We start from the raw sequence: 21,170 nt of genomic DNA, 5'->3' as shown, positions 1-21,170 counted from the left end.
GCTGGTCAGTAAACTAATATTTTTGGGAGCAAATCTGTACATCATGCATATGCATGCTGCCAAGGATAGACCGGATGGTCACTATTTTAATCACCAAGTCACCTTGGATTATCTAAACATCATACTTGCATGAGTTTCATTATTCACAAACTATGAATACACGTACATGTGTTTTAAATGGTTATTCTCAGAGTAAAACCACGTTATTGAATGCATAGTCAGGGGCCACCTGTAATGCCTCTACAGACCACCAGGGGGCTGCAGAATAGAGTTTAGCTTCTCAAAAGCAGGATGACCAGAATTAGCAAAAACTAAGAAACTGATACGAAGTCCCACTTAAAATTCCTTTCTAATTGATTATTTCAAGTCCTTTTTTTCTGTTATGAAGAGGTTAAATATGAAGTATTTTCCCACAACCATCAGCAATAATATCTGTATTATATACTATATATGTATTTATTTACAGTGTATTTCAGTGTCTATGGTATCGCTTGAAACTAACATGTTACATCACAAAAGTCTGCCCATGTTTTCACGTCTTTACAATGCAGAGCTGTGAACCATCCATTTCTAACCAACACACTAATCTTACCTTTCAAGGTCATTTATTTAAAGAGAGTGAACATTCACTGAGATTGATTGTTAGTTTTGCCTCTAAAGGCTCTAAAATCTCATACATTTTGGCTCTAAAGCAAAGATTAACTATTATTTTCCCCAGTATATAATTAAACATTGTTCTGGGTTCTCTGAATGTGCAGATTTACAATTCCTCTTCAGTCTGTTAAGTCAAAGTGTCTCTCACTGCATTGATAAATAATAAATGTATAAATGTTGGGTATGTATGAAAAGAAAGTCATGGAATTGTGTCAATTAAAAACAGACCAGTCCTTATGACAAGATCATTATAACTGACAGTTCATAACAATGTTTTGTTTAACAGTCATTCTTTTTGATGGTGGACTCAAGATGGCCTCTAAACGAAAACTTAAAATATATATATATATATATATTATTTAGCCGTTCAACAGACGGCCATTGTCATCTGCCCGACAGGCTGTTCCAACTGTTCCCCCTGATGCTACACCCCAGCAGAGTGATGAATATCCAATCGTACGTGCAGCTTTGTCTTTCTGACATGAGAAGCTCATCATCTAAGCTATAAAATGATCATGTAAAGTGTTTAAACTCTGTTAGATCCCAGCTTCTCGAGATTCACCAAAACATTGCTCCCGTCTGTGGCTGGCACTCTCCTCCACCGCGGCTCTTTTAATTACCAGTATCTTTAAATCCCCGTCATGTTTATCAGCTGCAATAAAAAGAAAAAAAAAATAATCTAAAAACAGGTAAATGTTCTTTGTGTCTGTCGGTTTTAATTCACTGATTCGCCAGACGGACCAGGAAGAACTTCTTTTCTGCCCACATGATGGCTGCTCTTACAGACTCAACCACAGGGCCTCAACACACCAAACACTGTTATATGTGACAGTTTGGAGGTTCACAGGGTTGTAGCAGTTTGTGTCTGCGGGTCCAGGTTCATTACTGAAGGTCAGAGGTTCATCTTCGCGCCAGTCACTCTGAGAGAGACTCTGGGACATGGCTGACAACAGAGAGACAGTTGCTTGACCAAATTGTATTCCTCAGTAGCATATAACACCCAGTTCTTGGGTGTCTCTCAATGTCCATCTGCAATGGAGACGTTCTATGTCCACAGTTGTGGTTGTAGCGTCTGGACAGCGTCGCAGAAACGCCATCCATCCTGATGCACAATTCATTACATGCATCGGCCCCTGGGCCAACGCTGTCCATAAATTACTATATGATAAACTTTGAATTAAGTAGTTCCAGCAGAGATAATGTCAATTAACTGCTGCGGACAGTTCCTGAACTTTCAATTAAAACGCTCTAGGTTTGATTTTAGAGTATTGGTGACAGTGGAAAAAAAGTGGATGGCATTTAAACTCTTTAGTCCACCTGAGAGGATATTTGAGCCAAAGGGCCACCTGCGACCTGACCCCTGTCTGCTCCAGCAGCCAAACAGAGAAAAAAGATCATTTGTCCTTGACTCCCCAGCGTCAGAGAGCCGGGTTACGTTATCACGTTTCACTTACACAAGCGGCTTTCGTAGAAAAGTTTTTTTTTTTTTTTCCTGGCTGGGACACGCAGCACAGGACTTGAATGTTTTGAAAGTCATTGGCAACTTGTCACGAACGTGATCTAGTCGGCTGCGGTGCCTGTGACGTCAGGGTCTGACCCCTCCCGCATCGCCCCGCCGCTCCCGCCACATCCCCAAACAGAGATCACATCAGCAGCGAAGATGCGCGGCTTTATCGATTTCTGCTGAAGGTATGTTCACACCTGTTGTTACCTTATTGTCATGCCATGGCGTTTTCCTTAACGTGAAGTTTCCACCATTGAATTGATCGGTGTGTTTTTCGGTGGCAAACATAAACAACTCCATGATGCCGCATTGAGGAAAGCTGGGAAACTTCACTGCCGCATGTTACATGATTAAAGCCTGCTTCTTATTTCGTAATTATCATATAACTTCCGGTCGGATTTGTTCGTAAGTAATACAGAATTGATCTAGCAGCCAGAATACCCCAAATTATAACTTCTGATTTACTTAAGAAATTTATATAGAATTACAATGTACTGCGGTAACAGTTTTCAAAATAAAATATGTCATATATTTTGTCAGTGGCTAACAAAGTCGCCTAAAGTTAATCCGTTCCTCTAACACCTGGGCAGTATAATATTTTAAAAGGTGCGACTTTCATCTTTGTTTACCGCTTTTTGGGGTTGAACACGTGTACTAGGCTCGTAATAGCGGGGTTTCCGAAGGTACCTTAATGCAGCATTACTGACAGGCTCCAAATCCGGAGCAGGGCGGAATGAACCAGCTTCGTCAAGTAGCCAGCGGAAAGCACGACGCAACACAACTATAGAAAACATATCTCCAAAGTAAAAGTGCTACATGTCTGTGACGAAGGGCGAAGTACTGTGCTTGAAATTACATCTACATGTTGTATTTCAGAGACATTAAAGATTTTATTTTAGAATTAATGTAATTTAACCCCCCAAGACATAGCAAATAGCAAATAGCTTTTAAAAAAAAAAATATTTTATGTATTAATTTATGATTTCTGTGAGTTGCATCTCCCAGCAGCAATCTCTAATACATGTAATCCCTTATCTATATCATATATCTACATCTACATCTATATCATATATCTACATCTACATCTGCATCTATATCTACATCTACATCTACATCTATATCTACATCTACATCTACATCTGCATCTATATCTACATCTGCATCTATATCTACATCTATATCTACATCTACATCTACATCTACATCTGCATCTATAGCTACATCTGCATCTATATCTACATCTATATCTACATCTACATCTGCATCTATATCTATATCTATATCATATATCTACATCTACATCTGCATCTACATCTGCATCTATATCTACATCTACATCTGCATCTATATCTACATCTACATCTGCATCTATATCTACATCTATATCTACATCTACATCTGCATCTACATCTGCATCTATATCTACATCTGCATCTACATCTACATCTACATCTACATCTACATCTGCATCTATATCTACATCTGCATCTATATCTACATCTATATCTACATCTACATCTGCATCTATATCTATATCATATATCTACATCTGCATCTGCATCTATATCTACATCTATATCTACATCTACATCTGCATCTATATCTATGTCTATATCATATATCTACATCTACATCTGCATCTACATCTGCATCTGCATCTGCATCTGCATCTACATCTACATTTGCATCTCCATCTACATCTACATCTATATCTATATCATATATCTACATCTGCATCTACATCTGCATCTACATCTGCATCTACTTCTACATCTACATCTACATCTACATCTACATCTATATCTATATCATATATCTACATCTGCATCTATATCTACATCTATATCTATATCTACATCTATAGCTACATCTGCATCTATATCTAGATCTATATCTATATCTACATCTACATCTGCATCTATATCTATATCATATATCTACATCTACATCTACATCTACGTCTATGTCTACATCTACATCTATAATATAAACTACCCCGGGTTTTAAATCCCTCTGAATTCCTAGAAATATCACCATTGACTGGCCCTGTTTATGCCCTCAGCAGTGGGGAAGATATCATAGAAAATCTGCTCGGCTCTCAGTTTAGAGTCTGTTTTGGATCATTAGTTGTTGATACTTTTCTCATGTTCAACAAGACAGTAGGATAAATACTTCCAGCAGTGATGTTTGTGGACACTACAGTAATTATAGAGTCATTTTTAGAATCATTAACTTAATTTAACTTAACTTAACTTATGGCGATTAATCTAAATCATATGAAGGATGAATTTTCTCATTATTTACTCCAGACTTTACCTTAAATGATTTTCATATCACTTAGTGGCATATCGAAGCACGTTGTACTTTGAAAATACATACCGGAAGTGAATTTGTTTCATTTTGGCGTACTTGACGCTCCTGCAGCGTGACGTGTAGTGTTTACGCGTTCATCCTTTGTCTCGGCTCATCTGTCCCCGGGAGCTTAGCTATGCTGTAGGACTCGCTTCACATCCGTCTTGGTGGGAGGTGTTTTTTTTTTGCAGTGTTATATTTACTGCGTTACAGCAGTTGTTATTTTAGTGCTCGTACCATTTTTCCAGTTGGGTTCGAGTTAGCATCGACACGCTTTTGGACTGGTAGCTATGGCTAACGGTGCGGATCAGGGTGGCTTTCGCTCAGACCGGTGCCTCTCAGCGGGGTAGACATGATTTCCCTGTGAATCCTCCGGCTGTGAGGCTGCCGAGAGCCAACGCATCGCTGCCAAAAGTAAGAAACTAGTTAGCTTACGTGTGCTTTCCTGCTTATGTCGCGCCTCTCCCGGCTTCAGTTGTTTTGAACGTGTTTTGTGCCGGAGCTGCGCTGTTCTCACACGGTTGGCAGGTAGATGTAAGAAGATAATGGCCGTGACTCAGGACCATTCCTCGCTGCTGTACATTGCTGAAATTGTTAGATTATCCGGTAATGAAATAAACCCGTTCATGTCTTTCAGCTTGTTTCTGCCGCCAATCTTTCTCTGTGCTTGTGTCAACTATGGAGACCGCTCAGGTGTCTCTGGCTGTCAGAGGTGAAACATCCCCAGGTATGACTGAGGACATAACTCAAGACAAAGGGGTCGACCCTGGTTAGATCATGGCCTTTAAGTTCGTGGGAAGACATAGAGGGATGTTAGGATTGTGTAAATGTGGTTTTGCCAAGTTTGCACACAGCATTTGTGGCCCATGTTAGCGTTTCCTTGTTTAAGAAGGCCTCTTAAACGCGTTTGCATCAAAATGTTGTAGAGGTTGTTATTAAGGTCAGGCATATTTTTATTTTGGTTGTTATCAAGGTTACGTCAGGTAACAGGTCTGTTTGAACTCTTCTAGGTGAGGTGATTGCTGTTGTTGGCAGCTGTGAAGCCCTGGGGTGCTGGAGCCATCAAAAAGCTGTGACCTTGCATCCTAGTGGTAATGATGGGTAGGTGTTATGCCTCACTTGTTAGAAACATGCTTTTAAATTATGACAGGATGTGATTTTTTTTTTTTTGCTAGGTTACATGCAAGTAGTGGTCTGCTATTCTTACCATGTTGCACTTCTAAAATATTGATGTGTATGTTGATTCCCTGACAGAAACACATGGACTGCAACAATCACTGTACCTAAAGGAACGGTTTCCAAGTACCGCTATTTCAAAGGCTTCTTTTTGGAGTCAAAGGTGAGCGGAGTCTCCTGTCTGTAAAGTGGGATTGCTTTATAAATTACACATTTCTTTGCTCACTTGGCAAAGATATCCTTTTGAAAGATAATTGGAGTATTGGATATTACTTGTTAAAAAGGTAATTACTGTTCAATTCAAAGCCAAATTAAATGTCAAATTATTGTTGCATGCTTGTGATGTGATGTGATGTGATGACTTCAGGTTTTTGTTTTCTGTCAGTTGATACCTTTCTTTTTATAGCTCATCCACAGGAAGGGGAGAAACAGGTCATCTTAGTTTTTTTTTTTTGATTGCACTGACTTTGAAAGTGTGTGTTAGAGGATTTGCCATAGTTTAAGCTAGCATCAGTCGCAAGATTTGTTTATCACTTTGCCTGCATCTGTGTTTATGCCCTTTAGAAACAACCTGAGGTTAGTGTTGTGTAATTACCAGCCCCGGGCAAATTATCAGCTGGCTTCTCAAGTCTAAGCATGTGAGCCATGCCCAAGCTGCTGATAAGCCTGTGTGTGTGTATATATATATATATATATATATATATATATATATATATATATATATGTACAAAAACATCAGGGATCCAGTTTCCCTGAAAAGAAGAAGACAGAAAATGAGTCAGACATCTTCCTGGAAATGTCTGCCCCTGGCTTTCTCTTAGTATTCTCTCTTAGTATTCTCTCTTAGTATCGGTGTGTTTATTATTTTTCATTGCAAGGGTGGAGCTCACATTGTGTGAGACTATGAGGCTGCTCTGACTTGACTTCCTCTTATGTTTTTGCTGCGTTGTTTGTGAGGTGCCTCACTTTGTAAATTGCATAGGCTCAAACTCTCTGTGAGCTTTAACATATTATTGTACAAAAGTTAGAGAAGTTAACATTTCCCATTGTGGTTTGAGTGAGTTTCAGTTTAACTGAAGCTCCTCCCCATGCCTTTGGAGAAACTGTAACAGCATCGAAACTTTTTTTTTTTTTTTTTTAAACCCATGGACCATGTTTTCCATAATTGCAGACTGGAGCAATGTTGGATACTTTTTCCTCACTGGAATATTGTATTCAACTCTATAATGATTTAATTAAATGGCAGAGGCCAAAAAGAGTTGCTACAAATATACCATTGCTTTACTTATGTATGGTTTTATTACAGATAAAGAGAGCAGCTTAATGTGTATCTGAAGAAATGTTTCCAAGTTCTTATTCTTCACTAACAAATTCACTTTACAGATTTCAACCCATGGTGGCTGACTTCCCTAGCTGGGGATTGGTGACTATACCAGCTCTAATTCCTTTCTCACACTCTGGTCCAAAGACAGCTTTGGGACCGGACTGGAAAGTAGTTCACTGTATCTGATTTGAAAACCCTAACATTTTACCAAACATTGGAATTGCAGAGTGCAGGTGGTCCCTGTCAAGTGATAGTCAATATGTGGGAGACCCATCACCACCCTCGCACGATGAGCCCCACAGGTATAGAACAACAAAAAACGGTGCACATTGTGGTTGGGTTTGGTAAAGTGTGTCATACTCAAACTCCCTATCGACCTCCCATTCCCTGCCCCAGCACTTCATATAAAAGTTGCCCATCAACAGTGATGTAGGGTCAGTTCTTGCTCATCCCACTGAAGAGGGGTGTAATTATTTCAGGGACAGTCGAATTTGATCGTGGGTTTGTTGTTTTGGGCAAAATGTATGTTAAAATTAACATGTCACCACCTGACTGCAGTGTTTCCTCCTCAGACGCTGTCTGTAATTTACTGGTAGCCTCTGGAAGCGCTTGCTTTTGTGGTAGTGTGTGTATGTTTTGGCAAAGATCAGGGACAACGCTGGCTGGAATAATCTATAACCATAGAGGAAACACCGCAGTACAGTAGATGTCATGCCCTGATTTAGCAGAGCTCTCTAGTTAAAACCCCATTGTGTTTGCCAAACACAGACAAAGCTCATTCAGAATGGGCTTGATAGGAAGAATAGTTGCAGCCATGGCTACACCCTGCTTGATGTCCTTTTTGACCCCAGCCTGTCAACCCATCTTTGTTTTTTTCTCTCACTTTCTTCTTTCAAATCCTACTAAAATGCTTCACCTACTAGAATTTGTTATGAATTTGAAGTTAATTTTTGGTTTTTTTAATCCTGAAGTGTCTTGTTTGGTTTCTGCATAGTTTCATAAAACATCCTGCTAACTTAAACCTAATGACATGCTCATACTCTGAGCTGTAGTTTAAGATTTTTTGGAAACAAATGTATTTTATTGCTGAGTGGACTCTCTTGAATTTGAGGCAAATCAAAGTCAGAGCAAACCAATGGAGGCTTAAATTCGGCGTCTGGTTTTAAGTGCTCAAAATGAGAACCACACTGGAAATGCACTGGTTTGATTTGTCCTCAGTTTTTGTACTGGTGCGATTCCTCTACCTATTCTAATGCCTTTTTTCTTTATTGCAGCATCACACCAGAATATTGATGACGGACAGTTTGGAATTCACGGTAAGTTGGATTAAAACAAAGCCAAACTACAAACACAACAGCTGTGACTAGGGACCTCTCTGCTTTATTTACCTTGTGAGGGTGTACACTATGTAAAAGCTCTGAGAGATAGAAGTACTGCAGCACTAAATGGCTCACTGATGTGCTTAATCCTTCAGGATAACTGAAATCCCTTTAGACCCCATTGTAGTCACTTCCTCTGTTTTGTGCAGCAGAGGTTTTGAGGTCGTTCATTATAACAGAGCAAACAGTTGTCTCCTCCCTGCTTTTGTCGCTGCAAACCAGTTCTCTGGTCAGCATTCATATACATTGTCACCAAATACAAAGGCATTCTATCTGTGTCCTTCCTTTCTCTATAGATGGGGTGAATTGTGTTGACTCTGGGTGGCTCACATGCCAGACAGAGATTCGCCTGCGTCTGCACTATTCTAAGACATCTCCGGTGTCCATCACTAAGAAGAAATTCAAGAAGTCTCGCTTTAGGTAGGGATGACACCAAGGTCGATTTCAACGCCAGGCAGTGAAAGTTCTACTTGAAAGCAACACGAGACGGGTCATTACAGTGCTACTATTACCCTACCTGCCTGTTACCAAAGACTGACATAAGTCCAGCATACAAAACTATTATAGTAAGAGAAACCGAAAGTACAGCATAATGTGATTTCACCTATTGACACGTTCCTTTGATAAATGTATCCGGCTTTCAGTAAGACTACAATAGGTTTATTCACTTTAAATTTTACTTACCTATCCAGGATCAAGCTGACATTGGAGGGCATAGAGGAGGAGGAAGATGAAGAGGATGATGCCATCAGTCCTTCATCTTGGCACAAGATGACCACCACTCTGGAGATCAGTATGATCAGTGCCAATGGCTATAAGTCGCGTCACTCGCAGCCTGAGTGTGGGTACGCCCTGGAGCCCTCTCAGTGGACTGAGTACAGTATCCACACCATGGACCCAGACAACCTAGAGCTCACCTTTGAGTTCTTTGAGGTAATAAACTCATGGCCTCTGATACACCAGTAAAACCATTTGTTAAACAGATATACATTTGTATTCTTAACTTACAAATACAAGTGAAAGGGAAGAACAAATCACAATTAGTTTCATGTGGTTTGATTTGATCAGAATTGTACTGATCTGATGTATTTGTTTACAGGAGGATCTGAGTGAGCATGTGGTCCAGGGGGATGCTCATCCAGGGCATGTGGGCACAGCTTGCCTCCTCTCCTCCTCTTTTTTGGAGAGTGGCAAAGACAACGGAGTAGTCACACTTCCCATAATGGGTCGAAATTCCAGACAGACCATCGGGAAAGTTAGAGGTAAGATTTTGTACAAAAGAATTCCACACTGGCCGACAGTGATCTGACTGTATTCAAAAGAAAATGGAGAAACTGAACTTTCCTTTTCTGTTGCACAGTAAAAGTAAATGTTCACACCATGCTTGTGGAAAAACCTGTTCACCTAGTTTGTCTCTCTGTTCTAGTTGATTACCTGGTGATCCGGCCCATCCAGGGGCTGCAGTGTGACATGAGCTCCTCGTACACCAAGTACTGGAAGAAAAGAAGCACTCTGGATGTGGGCCACAGAGGAGCAGGCAGCACACACGCAGCCAAGTGAGTCATAACAAGTGTTTGAATTGGATGGGATAGAGTGCTTAGTGAATAGCACAACAGGGTGTCAATGGGGTGCATGTCCGACATCGGTTCCCTTTCAACAAAATTGTTTTCTTGTTTGTATTTTACAGGCACCACAGAATCAGGGAGAACACAGTAGCCTCATTCAAAAGTGCTGCCAAGCATGTAAGTTACACGGATGATTAGTTCATAAGTAAATATTCACCTAAAACGTTACTACATTACTTCTACTAATTATATGTCAATTGTGCACATGTAGGGTGCAGCTTATGTGGAGTTTGATGTTCACCTCTCCAAGGATGCTGTTCCTATTGTATACCATGATCTGACATGCTGCATATCCACCAAGAAGGTAAATGTAATGCCTGGTGTACTTGATGATGGACATGTGACTCATGAAGTTGTAATTTATCTGAAAAATACTTCTCTGTTGGTATTTTTTACTTTCCATCAACTAATCATCACTTAATCACCATATGTTTCAAAAAGTGGTAAGCATAAGAAAATGTATGTCACTGCGTAAAATGATAAATAATTTTTTTTTTATCCCCTTGACAGAAAAATGACAAAACTTCACTGGAGCTCATTGAGGTTCCAGTTAAAGACTTGACATTTGATCAGCTGCAGCTTCTTAAGGTAAAAACCTGGACTGAAACTTTGCAAAAAAAAAAGACCCAAGTTGAAAAAAAACTTTTGTTACCCTTCAGATGAAAGTTTGACAGTTACTAATATTACTCACAACTGTGCTGTTTAGTGCCCTCAAGTTGAGAAATTTGCATTTCCAAATTAGCAAAATGACAAACTGAACAGCAAACAAAATCTGAACTTCCACACCCTTCTGCTAAAACAATAACTGGCAAAACAGAATAGATTATTTCATGACTTTTAACCCAGCCCTGACAGAAAGTCAGAGAATGTTTACTCACTGACAAGATCCTGTATGCTTTATTTTTATTGTTCTTTATTTTGTTGCACAGCTGGCCCATGTCACTGCAATGAAAGGAAATGATAACAAAGGTATGTACCTATTGGTAGGGTTTGTGTTTTTTGTAAAGACCTGCATGCCCTCATCTTGCATCACAGCAAAGTGGCTTTGAATGTAGAACTAGGCCAGCAGATAATGTGTGTCACTGTTCTGTTTGTTGTTCAGATCTGCTGGACGATGAAGACGAAATTGATGAGCATCAGCCATTCCCCTCACTCTCACAGGTAAATTACCCTTACCTTACCCATTATTAAACAACTTGTCTAATCAATATGAATAGGGCTACACAGTTAATCAAAGTATGATCAAAATCGCTATATGACCAAGTGCAATATCCAAATCACAGGAGCTTCAGTTTTTTTTGATGAAGGTAAAATGTGTCACAGCATTGTTGTGCATTGTTTGCACCATAAGTGTTGTCGTGCTGCAGAGATGCCCCGGCCTACAAGTCATATTTTCCAGACACACGGGAACATGCTTGTTTGGTACAACAAAAATTACATCATCATTTAAAAAATGTTTTCAGTGGAAATAAAATGTAAGAACAACCACTCCAACTAAAATCGAGACTCATCACGATCGCAATATCTGCCAATATAATCGCAATTAGATTTTTTGCGTATCGTGCAGCTCTAATTACGAACAAAACAGTAAAACTCGGAACTCCCAATGTGTATGTGTGTTGTGTTAAATCAAAATAAAATCAATAACATTTTTCATACATGTTTCACAGATCTTCCAGGCTATTCCTGAGCATGTGGGTTTCAACATTGAGCTCAAGTGGATCTGCCAGATGAAGGTGATCAACAGTTTACTGCCACAATTACTTTGATTGAATGAGTCATTGAGAAATAATGTTTTCTTTTCATAGTAAACTGAATTGATTTTATGCTTTGTATTGACAGGATGGGTCATGGGACGGCAACTTGTCGTCCTACTTCAACATGAATACCTTCCTTGACATCGTCCTGTCTTGTGTTCTGCAAAAAGGCGGCAAAAGACGCATTGTCTTCTCCTGCTTCGACCCTGATATCTGCACCATGTAAGTGCAATTGGCAACAGATTTGATCAGACTGTAGAAACACAATAACCTTGCATGGTTATGAAGTTATTGATTTGCGCTGCATTTAATAGTGTCAGCATGCCTAACTCAATTTCTCTCTCAACCTTTAAGATGTTTCAGACAAACAATTGCAGAATGTGTTCTGAATTTAACAGGACTCATTACAAAACAAAGATTACCCTGCAGTTGAGTTTCAGTCAGTTTTGATTAGGACACTTATCTCATCTTATCTCTTATCACTTATCTCAGAATGTGAAAATGCTTAAAAGATTCTTTCTCTTTAAGATTAGTTTTGAAGAAAAACCAAGTTAACAGATGCTGTGTCTCCAGGTTTTATTTATAAATAGGTTTTCTCCCACAGAGATGGTGATCGTGACATCTTTTCTCGTTTCCCTCAGGGTGCGTCAAAAGCAGAACAAGTACCCCATCCTCTTCCTTACTCAGGGAATTTCAGAAAAGTATCCTGAACTAATGGACATCCGCTGCCAGACCACACAGATCGCCATAAGTTTCGCCCAGAGTGAGAACATTCTGGTGAGCATTTGTGGCGGAAAGATAAATATTTATCATAATGTATCCACCGAATCTTAATGATTTTTTTCTAACTTCTACGTAAACATTTAATGAAAAGGTAGTTGCACACTAACAGTTTTAGAAATGCTTCATAAAGCTCAATTCGATGTTTGATTCCTGTTTTGTAAGAACTATTCTATATGTAATATACAATCTCAGCAAATGCATGTAATTCTGTAGTCTGACAGTACAATGTGAAGGCATCAACTAGGGTGTGAAACACTCTTCACCCTCGCCAGGTAAAGCAATACGTCATCAGTTCTGTGCCAGTTTCACTGCACAAATTCAGAAACACTGTTAATACTGATTAATTGTAGTCAAATTCCTACTTCTAAAATAGCAGGATGAAAGGATGTTTGACTTGTATTGGGATGAGTTGCACCCTCTCTTAAGGAAAGAAATGAAAGAAATGACCCACCACCCTCATGTCAGTCGAATCAGCAGTCCACATAACAAACAAGTCAGCGACCACAGTGCTGCGTCAGCTGTCTCTAAGACATCCTAAGGTCAAAAATGGTTTCCAGACAACTTAGGCAGCACAATCTGACAGCTTCACTTATTTTGTTGAAGGCACATTTGTAGCTGAATAATCTCACTTGTTATGTGTTGTGAAGACATTCAGACTTTACCTTAAGCAAGCATGAGTGTGAGTAGATAAGAAGTGACTTTTATTTTGAGATGAGCTTAACAAAATTAAACAAGACTTTTCCTCTTCAGGGGATCAGTGCTCACACTGAGGAACTGCTTAAGTACCTTACCTACATTGGGGACGCCCAGTCTAAAGGCCTGGTGGTGTTCAGCTGGGGAGATGACAACAATGACCACGAGACCAGGAGGAAGCTGAGAGAGCAGGGAATAGATGGGCTCATCTATGATAGGTAGGTTAAAATGTGACATGGTTATCTTTGACTGCCTTGTAGCTCCTGACCACAATGCTTGTAGGGTAGACTATAAATGCACTGAAAACAACCAACTCTGTACTGTATATCCAATGTTAATTGGTTCATTGCAAAGTGGCATAGTGTGATAAAAACATACTTCAGTCAAAAGTGAGATTTGCAAAACAATTTCTTCTAATCAAACATTCAGTTGCTACACTTTCCTGACTTTTCTGTTCTGATAAACCTTCTCATAATTGTGTTTCCAGCTACAGTCGCCACCTGTTACCTAACATCCTCTGCTGTTGGTCTGTTTTCAGCCTGAAGCCACAGCTGAATTATTGAGCAGGACATTCAGTTTCATAATTTTGATGACTGCATTCACAGTGCTCCTCATTGTCATTCCACTGTATGATTACAAGGCCTTTTTTTTATCAGCAGTTTTTCCGGATTCAAGGTTACATAATCTGGCAGACATGCTAATCACTTGGCACCTGCCGCAGCTTCTGATGAAAATGGTTTGATTATTCACTGAACATGTTGTGTCGAGGACGACATTGGTACATAACGTGAGCCAATACTGTTACATAAAGAATTGGTGTCTGTCAGGGTGAAATCCTTTTCTCTGATTGTAGTGAAGCTGCATGGTCAGCAGAGCCTGTTTGCTCAGCTGTTTCAGTTCTTTGTTTCATCCCACTTTGACCTTCACTCTATATTAATGTTTGGACGTTGACCCAGACTTTGACAGACCCCTGCAGAAAGTAGACTATAGGTTTTGAACTCTGTGTTACAACCCACTATTCCCTGAAGAGTCCAGATGTAACTTTATTTAACGTCTCAAATCAAAACATTTGACATTTCCCGGTTGTTGTTATAACTGTGCCTCTTGTTTTACAGAATTTGTGAATGCTTGGTGCCATATTTTGACTCAAGTTCTTCTGATTCCCGTAATGTTTCTCTGGTTCCTGTCTGTGTTTTGTTAATTTACTCACTCTACAACCCTTGGCTGGTTTTGGTCCCCCCCCCCCCCCAATACTGCCTGAAAGTCCATATCTTCCTCATTAAAATGCAGCAGGAACAAAATAATGTTCCTTGACAATGATGCAAGACGGTTGACTTCTCATACAGTGCTGCGCAAACGTTTTAGCCACTAAAAGTAAAGCCAGGATGCTATCAAAAATAATGCCATGAATCATTTTTATCGTACAAATTGCAGTTAACAGAAATAACCTCAATCAAATTCATATTTGTTGTGACCACCCTTTGCCTTTAAGCACCAGTTCTTCTTGGTGCATGAATAGTTTTTCAAGGTTCTTGGCTAAAAGGTTTTTCCAAGCATCTTGGAGAACTTTAGGCTATCTCAGTGTCTTGTGTTTATGTAATCCCATGATGTTGAGATCAGAGCTCAGTGGTGGCCAGACCATCTGTGGCAGGACTCCACGTTTCTCCTTGTCGCTGATGATAATTCTTTATGACTGGGGTCGTTGTCATGCAGCTGTAAGTATTTTGGACCAGTCAGACGTCTTTCTGATGGTATTGTGTGAGAGGAAACAATCTAATCATCAAAAGTGCCTAAAACGTTTTGCACAGCACTATATGTCCGACGCCTTGATAGCTCAGGACTTGATGTTTCAGTGATAATGGTTGTTTGGGCTTTTTGGATTTTCTTAAAACTGGGATTGTACTAAACACAGTTGGTCAACTGCCATGTTTATCATTTCTGAAGCCTCCCTCTCTTCCGCTTGATATGATACTCAGTGATATTCCACTTAATTTTTGAGGCAAAAGAGGCAGCAAGAGTGAATGGCTTGTTCAGTGCATGACAGTGTTCCTTGACATATTGGCTTTTTAAAAATATGTAATTGCATTTGTCTCAAATAATCTGGATCCAAGAGATCTGCATTTAAGCCTCACAAGTATAGCTATTCACCCCTCAGTAACTTTGTCAGATATCACAGCATATTTTTCACAAGTATATTTTCTATTATTTGCACCTATTCAGTTTGTGGATGATCTGCTTGTACTGCTGTTTGGTTTCGTTACAAAAGGGGTGATTGCGCTGGATGCTCTTTGTAGGTTTGAAAATGAGTTGCACTGCCCTGTCTTCATTGGGCGAAGACTTTATCAGCAATTTGTTGAACACAATCAATATCCTGCTTGACAAAAATCTTACATTTGCCACTTTGGATCACCGGGCTCACATGGGTGACTTTGTCTTTCCTTCACTTTAAGAAATGGGGTTCATACCTTATACTATGGGACGTTTTAGGTCTGTTTGCCGGCCTCACAAAACATGTTTTTGGCCATAACTCAAGACCTTATACACTAATTACAACCACTTTACACACAAATGTCTACTTGGATAAAACAATGAAGTGCTACCATTTTATATCCAAAAAGGTCAAATTTACTATGGCATTTTAATGTTCTGCAAAAACACAGCTCTTTAGTGTTGCCGGGTTGTAGATGTTTTTGAAGCATCCATGTTTTAGAATTTTAAGCTTCTTTGCAGCAACATCCACATTTAAAGATTTATTTACTGTCATAGCTACAACTTTATCTATCAGAATCAGCTTTACTGGCCAAGCATGTGAACACATACAAAGAATTTGACTCACACTAAGACAGTAGACATACAGCCGCACAAGAACAATATCACCTGAGGTCAAGTCAGGTGGAAGCATAGAGCCACAAAGTGGTAATTCTAGTTTTTCTGGAGTTCACCCTCCACAATATATGGAACTTTGAATGCGTGCAAAAGTTCAACGTCTATTGTTAATATTGGCTGGCATCCATAGCTTTAATCCAAACCATAACCACTTGTAACCCACTGTAAAGCTCATTGCGAGAGAACGTTAGAGCTCATTGTGGAGTGTAGACAGACTCAGGAGTGGCTCACTGGGTGGATTTCATACCAGTTATCCAACATCACATAGCACATGAATGATGTTTGTCCTACACACAGGCCTGAACAGCTATGATACATGCACTGTGCCTCCATGGAAATTTGTTTTTAACTTATTAGAACAATGTATGTCACTGTCCAAATGGGGATAGAATGATGCTTTTATTTTCCAAAGTTGGACATACATAGGATTTAATCTGTTTTGTTGCCAGTTGCATAGGTTTAGCCCAAAGAAATCTTGCTAAAACATAATCAATTTGTGAGTCATGCCCTTGGGCATTGCTTCTCAAAACGTGGTATGTGCCAGGGAGGTAAAAATTGATGCCCTAAATGTGCAGATGGCATCCAAAATCCTCTTAACACATTAAAAACAATTAGAAAAGCTCTTTCTCACAAAAATGGCAACCAGTGCAATCATACCCCTGGTCAAAATGAATGCAGCAGACAGTTTTCATTAACACAGGTGCATGAAAAAAATGTGTGGAGCTTCTGTATGCTCACATAACCCTTTTTACTAGATAGTTGGGAGCAGAACTAGCGTAGTCTTTATGTTATTGCATCTTGTTGCAATTCTACTATTCTTGTTTCACTTAGAATTCAAAAAATTAAACACCATAAATCTTAATTATTTTACAGTTATATAACTATTACATTATTATTATAATCATGAAGTTAATACCAACAATAGATTTTGTTCCACAGGACTACTCAGTAGTGGTCGGTGATAATTTACTAGTATCATTTAGCAACTTTAAGTGGATGTTACCATGATAGTATAATCATACCATCATATCCTAATGTGTTATGGCTGTACTAAATGTTTCCTTATTTTTAAATTATGTGAAATATGAAGAGTTTTGTCAGATGTGACACATAACAGTGGAACACAGTCAAACTTGATTATCTCACAGATGATTTTACATGTGCCATATTATGATGTGCAGTATATGCAGTAGATAGTGGGGAATGTTCTTACTAGTGTTGTGATGTACTTTATATATTTCAGCCCTGTCACCAAACCCTACTGCTCATCTGCGTGAATTCATAGTTTTTAAACTGCTGTTAGCAGAATTGTTTTTGGATCAGGAAACCTCTGCTACCACCTTGGTTTTTGAATGACGGACAGTATTCAAGGAAACTCGTGGGACACCACTATACACTAACTACTGACCACTCATCTAACTGAAGGATGTCTCCTCCCTTTCCTTTAGCATCTGTGAGGACCAAGGAGAACAGCCAAATATCTTCCAAGTAGAGGGGCAACACTCCCTGCAGGAGGTTATTACGGAGGAGACCCTAAAGAGCTCCACCTGTTCCTGCTACTCCATTCCCTGCTCCATGGCTCCCTGCATTGCCTCCAAGGCCCGTGCTGGCAGTGCTGAGTCCGATTCTGGCCTCAGCTCCTCTTAAATACACCTAAACTACCTTTCAATAGACCTCACTACTCGCACACACTTAAGAAGACCAATGTGTACTCACTCAAAGATAGCAGATCAAGTTTGTGTATATATTTTAAAATTTTGACAAGATCGATCATTTCTTTGCACCTTCATGTATGATCACAGGAATAAAAACCTCAAACTATCTCCACTCCACTCAGCGACAGATTTTGTCTACTGTGATGTATCTTCACACAAGGTTTGTTATATATGTTTTCTGATACAGTAGGTGAATGATTTGCCAAAACGTTAAGGCAGTCATGCGCACATTTTTCAACGACCAGTTTTGGGATCAGAACAGTATGCACAGATGTCTTCGTAATAGTGGAATTTAACTGTGGATATTTATTCAGCCAATGTGTTTCATCTCCTCATAGTCGAAGTGCTAAAAGTTTATGCATATATTTTACAGGTGTAAAAGTGTAACATTTTGGCAAATTGTATGCCAAAAGGTTCATGATGATGTAGGATAATGCTGTTTTTCTGTTTTTGCTGTTTTGTCTTTTCTGTGCATGTAGCCATTACCTTAAGTGTTATTTTCATTGTCTCAAATAGCATTGAGTTGTAACTACTGATTGCTATTTCAGGTATGGTAAATAATTTGGGAGTGTGTCTAGCACATCCATTGCTGGGTTAGGTTTGCATACTACTCTCAGTACAAGATGTGCATTTGGATGAGGGCGTATGTTGCCATTTATGAATGCTCACCTCTTGGTGGATAGATTACAGCAATTAAAAAAACCCTACATGGCTGATTAATTTCTTCTTGAATGGACTATTGAAAGAACTTGCTTCACCTTTCCACGCCTTCAAACTCCTGCTTAACAACTTTTAGGGATTTATAGCTATTGCATGCATACTGGATGTACTGTATCCTTTATTCTTTTTATCTACTTGATTTGATGAAAAGCAGAATGTTTTATTTATGTCAGTGTGCACATACCATAGCCTTAAGGGGGAAAAATTATGTCTGCTTCTTGCCTTTTGTTTGAAGATCACCAATACCTCACTCATCATCTATTGGAAGAGACTTGAGTGTGGATGTCTGTACAGAATGAACAAATACTTGTATACTTTCTATGAATCCTATTTCACTTCACAACACAATGCTTCTTACTGCATGGCAGATTATTTTTTGGGACAAATTACCCTTGAAATATTCTATCATTTGAGTATAAAAATGTGTGTTAGTATGGTGCAAATAGTAACGCTGCATTTTGAACGGAGGCAAAGCACATCCATTTATAGTATACTTTCTGTATATCTGTCTTATTGCACAGTGTCTTCAAACTCATGATGGAGTTATGCATGGTCTGTATATGTGTATAAATGAATTACCAGAGAGAATAAAAGAATCTAGCGTGAAATACTAACTGCCACTTCACAGCAGAAAAGTGTAAATGATAATGTAAATAAAATCGATATCTATATTCATTTTCTCTTTGACTTTTTTCTTTTTCACATCACCAGAGTTATAATATCTCAGTAACGCCTCGGAGGCCGAATTTGGCACAAACATTAACTTGGATTCAAGGATGACCTGATTAGACTTTAGTGGTCAAAGGCCACTGTGATCTCACAAAACATGTTTTTGACCTCATGAATGCAACATCTCAGCAACACCCACAGGGAATTTTTTTCACATTTGGCACAAACGTTAACTTGGGTCCAAGGTGAACTGATTATATTAATGGACAAAGGTCAGAGATCAATGTGGCTGCACAAAACACGTTTTTGGCCAAAACTACAAACGTGCATGAAAAGTGCAACTGGACTGGTTGATGCAGGCAAACAACTGTGAGGTGGCGATCTTAGTTTTGTTTACATTTAGTCTTACTCCACCTAGCCTACACCCTCGTGATGCTGCTGGCACTGTACAATAGTTAATGATTGATCAGATAACACGTGCACAGTCAGTAGTGGTTGGCAGTACTAATGATATAAAGTCTCTTTCTTATCTCAGGGTGATTGTCTTGGGCAGTGGCTATCAGAGTGAACCTTAAAACTTTTTTATCACTGATCAGTCTTTTTCACTTGCAACTTCCTGGGCTATTCTTTAGGAATGATGAAATGATGAAAGAAAAGACACCCTTTATGACTCACTGGAGCTTTAATTATTAGGTGACCTTGGCTGAGGCTTCTAAATCCATTTTGAGACCTTGTCTGGTTTAAGTTAACTGGGATAGATAACCCTTTACCTCAGGCAAAGCAGGAAACATTTAATTAAGAACATTACCAATTGCTGCTTTGCTTTCTAGTTATTAGATTTACCAGGGCAAGGGCCATCTTGTGCATTCTGACTCGTGTGGCAGCAAACTGCTTGAAAGCAACAAAGGAAAAGTACTCTTTTCAGAATGGGCTCTTTTGGGCTGTCTTGTAAGATTGTTGTATAATTATTGCTGATGACATTAACATGTACAGTGGAAAGAAAAACTATGTGAACCCTTTGGATTGACCTGGTTTTCTACATTAATGAAATTTGATCTGATCTTCATCTAAGTCACAAATGTAGACAGTGCCTGTAAACCAATATCACAAAAACAATTACAGTCTTTTATGTCTTTATTGAACACAGCCATTAAACATTTACAGTGCTCCAGGAAAAGGTAAGTGAACCCTTGGATTTAATAACTGGTCGAACCATTTGGCAGCAGTAACCTCAAACAAGTTTCTCCAGTAGCTGCTGATCAGACCTGCACAATGTTCGGGGGAATTTTGGACCAGTCTTAGGATGTCTGGTGTGAGCGGCTGTCTTCAGGTCAGCCCACAGAATCTCTGGATTAAGATCTGGGCTCTGACTGGGCCCCTCCACAGGTGGATTTTCCTGGTCTGAAGTCATTCTGTGGTAGATTTACTTTGACATTTAGGGTCATTGTCCAGCTGCATCCCAGTAGTGTTTTGGAGTGCCAAGTGGCAAACTTCATGCATGTGTGTGATGTTTGTTTTTTGAGAAAAGTGGCTTCCTCTGTGGTGTCCATGTGAGGACACCGTGCTCCATGGAACCATGCACCATGATTTGCATATAATCAACCCATGAACAGAGCTGTTAACCAGCTCCACTTCCCTCAAACTTTTAGCTGTTACTCTAATGTTCTTTGTTATGTTACTGATCATTCTGTGTTTAGCTTTTGAAGTCATTTTTGATGGATGCCAACCTTTTGGGAGAGCAACCACAGAACTAAATCATCTCTATGCATTGACAGTTTGTCTGACTGTGGACTGATGAATATCTAAACTCTCTGAGATTACTTTGTAAACCTTTATGCAAATCAACAATTCTTGATTTAAGTCCTCTGAGATCTGTTTTGTGAGGCATGATTCACATCACCAGATGCCTCTCATCAATGGCAAACTCCAAATG

The 21,170-nt window shown here is 39.3% G+C and overlaps 1 protein-coding gene across 3 annotated transcripts; it reads left to right on the top strand.

Moving 5' to 3' along the window:
* Window positions 1–2,245: 2,245 nt before the first annotated feature.
* Window positions 2,246–19,239, top strand: gpcpd1 (glycerophosphocholine phosphodiesterase 1). 3 transcript variants are annotated; one of them, XM_071478769.1, is made up of 20 exons: window positions 2,246–2,343; window positions 5,148–5,237; window positions 5,521–5,611; window positions 5,765–5,849; window positions 7,237–7,312; window positions 8,285–8,326; window positions 8,686–8,809; window positions 9,082–9,322; window positions 9,489–9,651; window positions 9,816–9,945; window positions 10,077–10,131; window positions 10,226–10,318; window positions 10,525–10,602; window positions 10,944–10,983; window positions 11,117–11,175; window positions 11,685–11,750; window positions 11,857–11,993; window positions 12,413–12,548; window positions 13,305–13,465; window positions 17,582–19,239. In XM_071478769.1, exons 2-20 carry the CDS (start codon window positions 5,189–5,191, stop codon window positions 17,778–17,780), a joined length of 2,025 nt encoding a protein of 674 aa, XP_071334870.1. In that variant the 5' UTR covers window positions 2,246–2,343; window positions 5,148–5,188; the 3' UTR covers window positions 17,781–19,239. The 3 variants fall into 3 exon arrangements, with proteins under 3 accessions (XP_071334870.1, XP_071334869.1, XP_071334872.1); XM_071478768.1 differs by lacking the exon at window positions 2,246–2,343 and adding an exon at window positions 4,593–4,924; XM_071478771.1 differs by lacking the exon at window positions 2,246–2,343 and adding an exon at window positions 5,020–5,038.
* Window positions 19,240–21,170: the final 1,931 nt, after the last annotated feature.

The sequence above is a fragment of the Trachinotus anak genome, unplaced genomic scaffold (assembly GCF_046630095.1).
Source record: "Trachinotus anak isolate AG129_WGS33_773 ecotype Australia unplaced genomic scaffold, CSIRO_AGI_Tana_v1 ptg000005l, whole genome shotgun sequence".
Taxonomy (NCBI): Eukaryota; Metazoa; Chordata; class Actinopteri; order Carangiformes; family Carangidae; genus Trachinotus; species Trachinotus anak.
This window is presented reverse-complemented; position numbering and strand designations above follow the sequence as displayed.

What these genes read in the sequence shown, in the direction of transcription:
- gpcpd1 (XM_071478769.1), top strand. Translation starts at nt 5,189, where the DNA reads ATGGAGACCGCTCAGGTGTCTCTGGCTGTCAGAGGTGAAACATCCCCA. An exon ending in GCTTCTTTTTGGAGTCAAAG is followed by an intron (nt 5,850 to 7,236) that starts GTGAGCGGAGTC and finishes TTGGAATTGCAG; the next exon opens with AGTGCAGGTGGTCCCTGTCA. An exon ending in TCACCTTTGAGTTCTTTGAG is followed by an intron (nt 9,323 to 9,488) that starts GTAATAAACTCA and finishes ATTTGTTTACAG; the next exon opens with GAGGATCTGAGTGAGCATGT.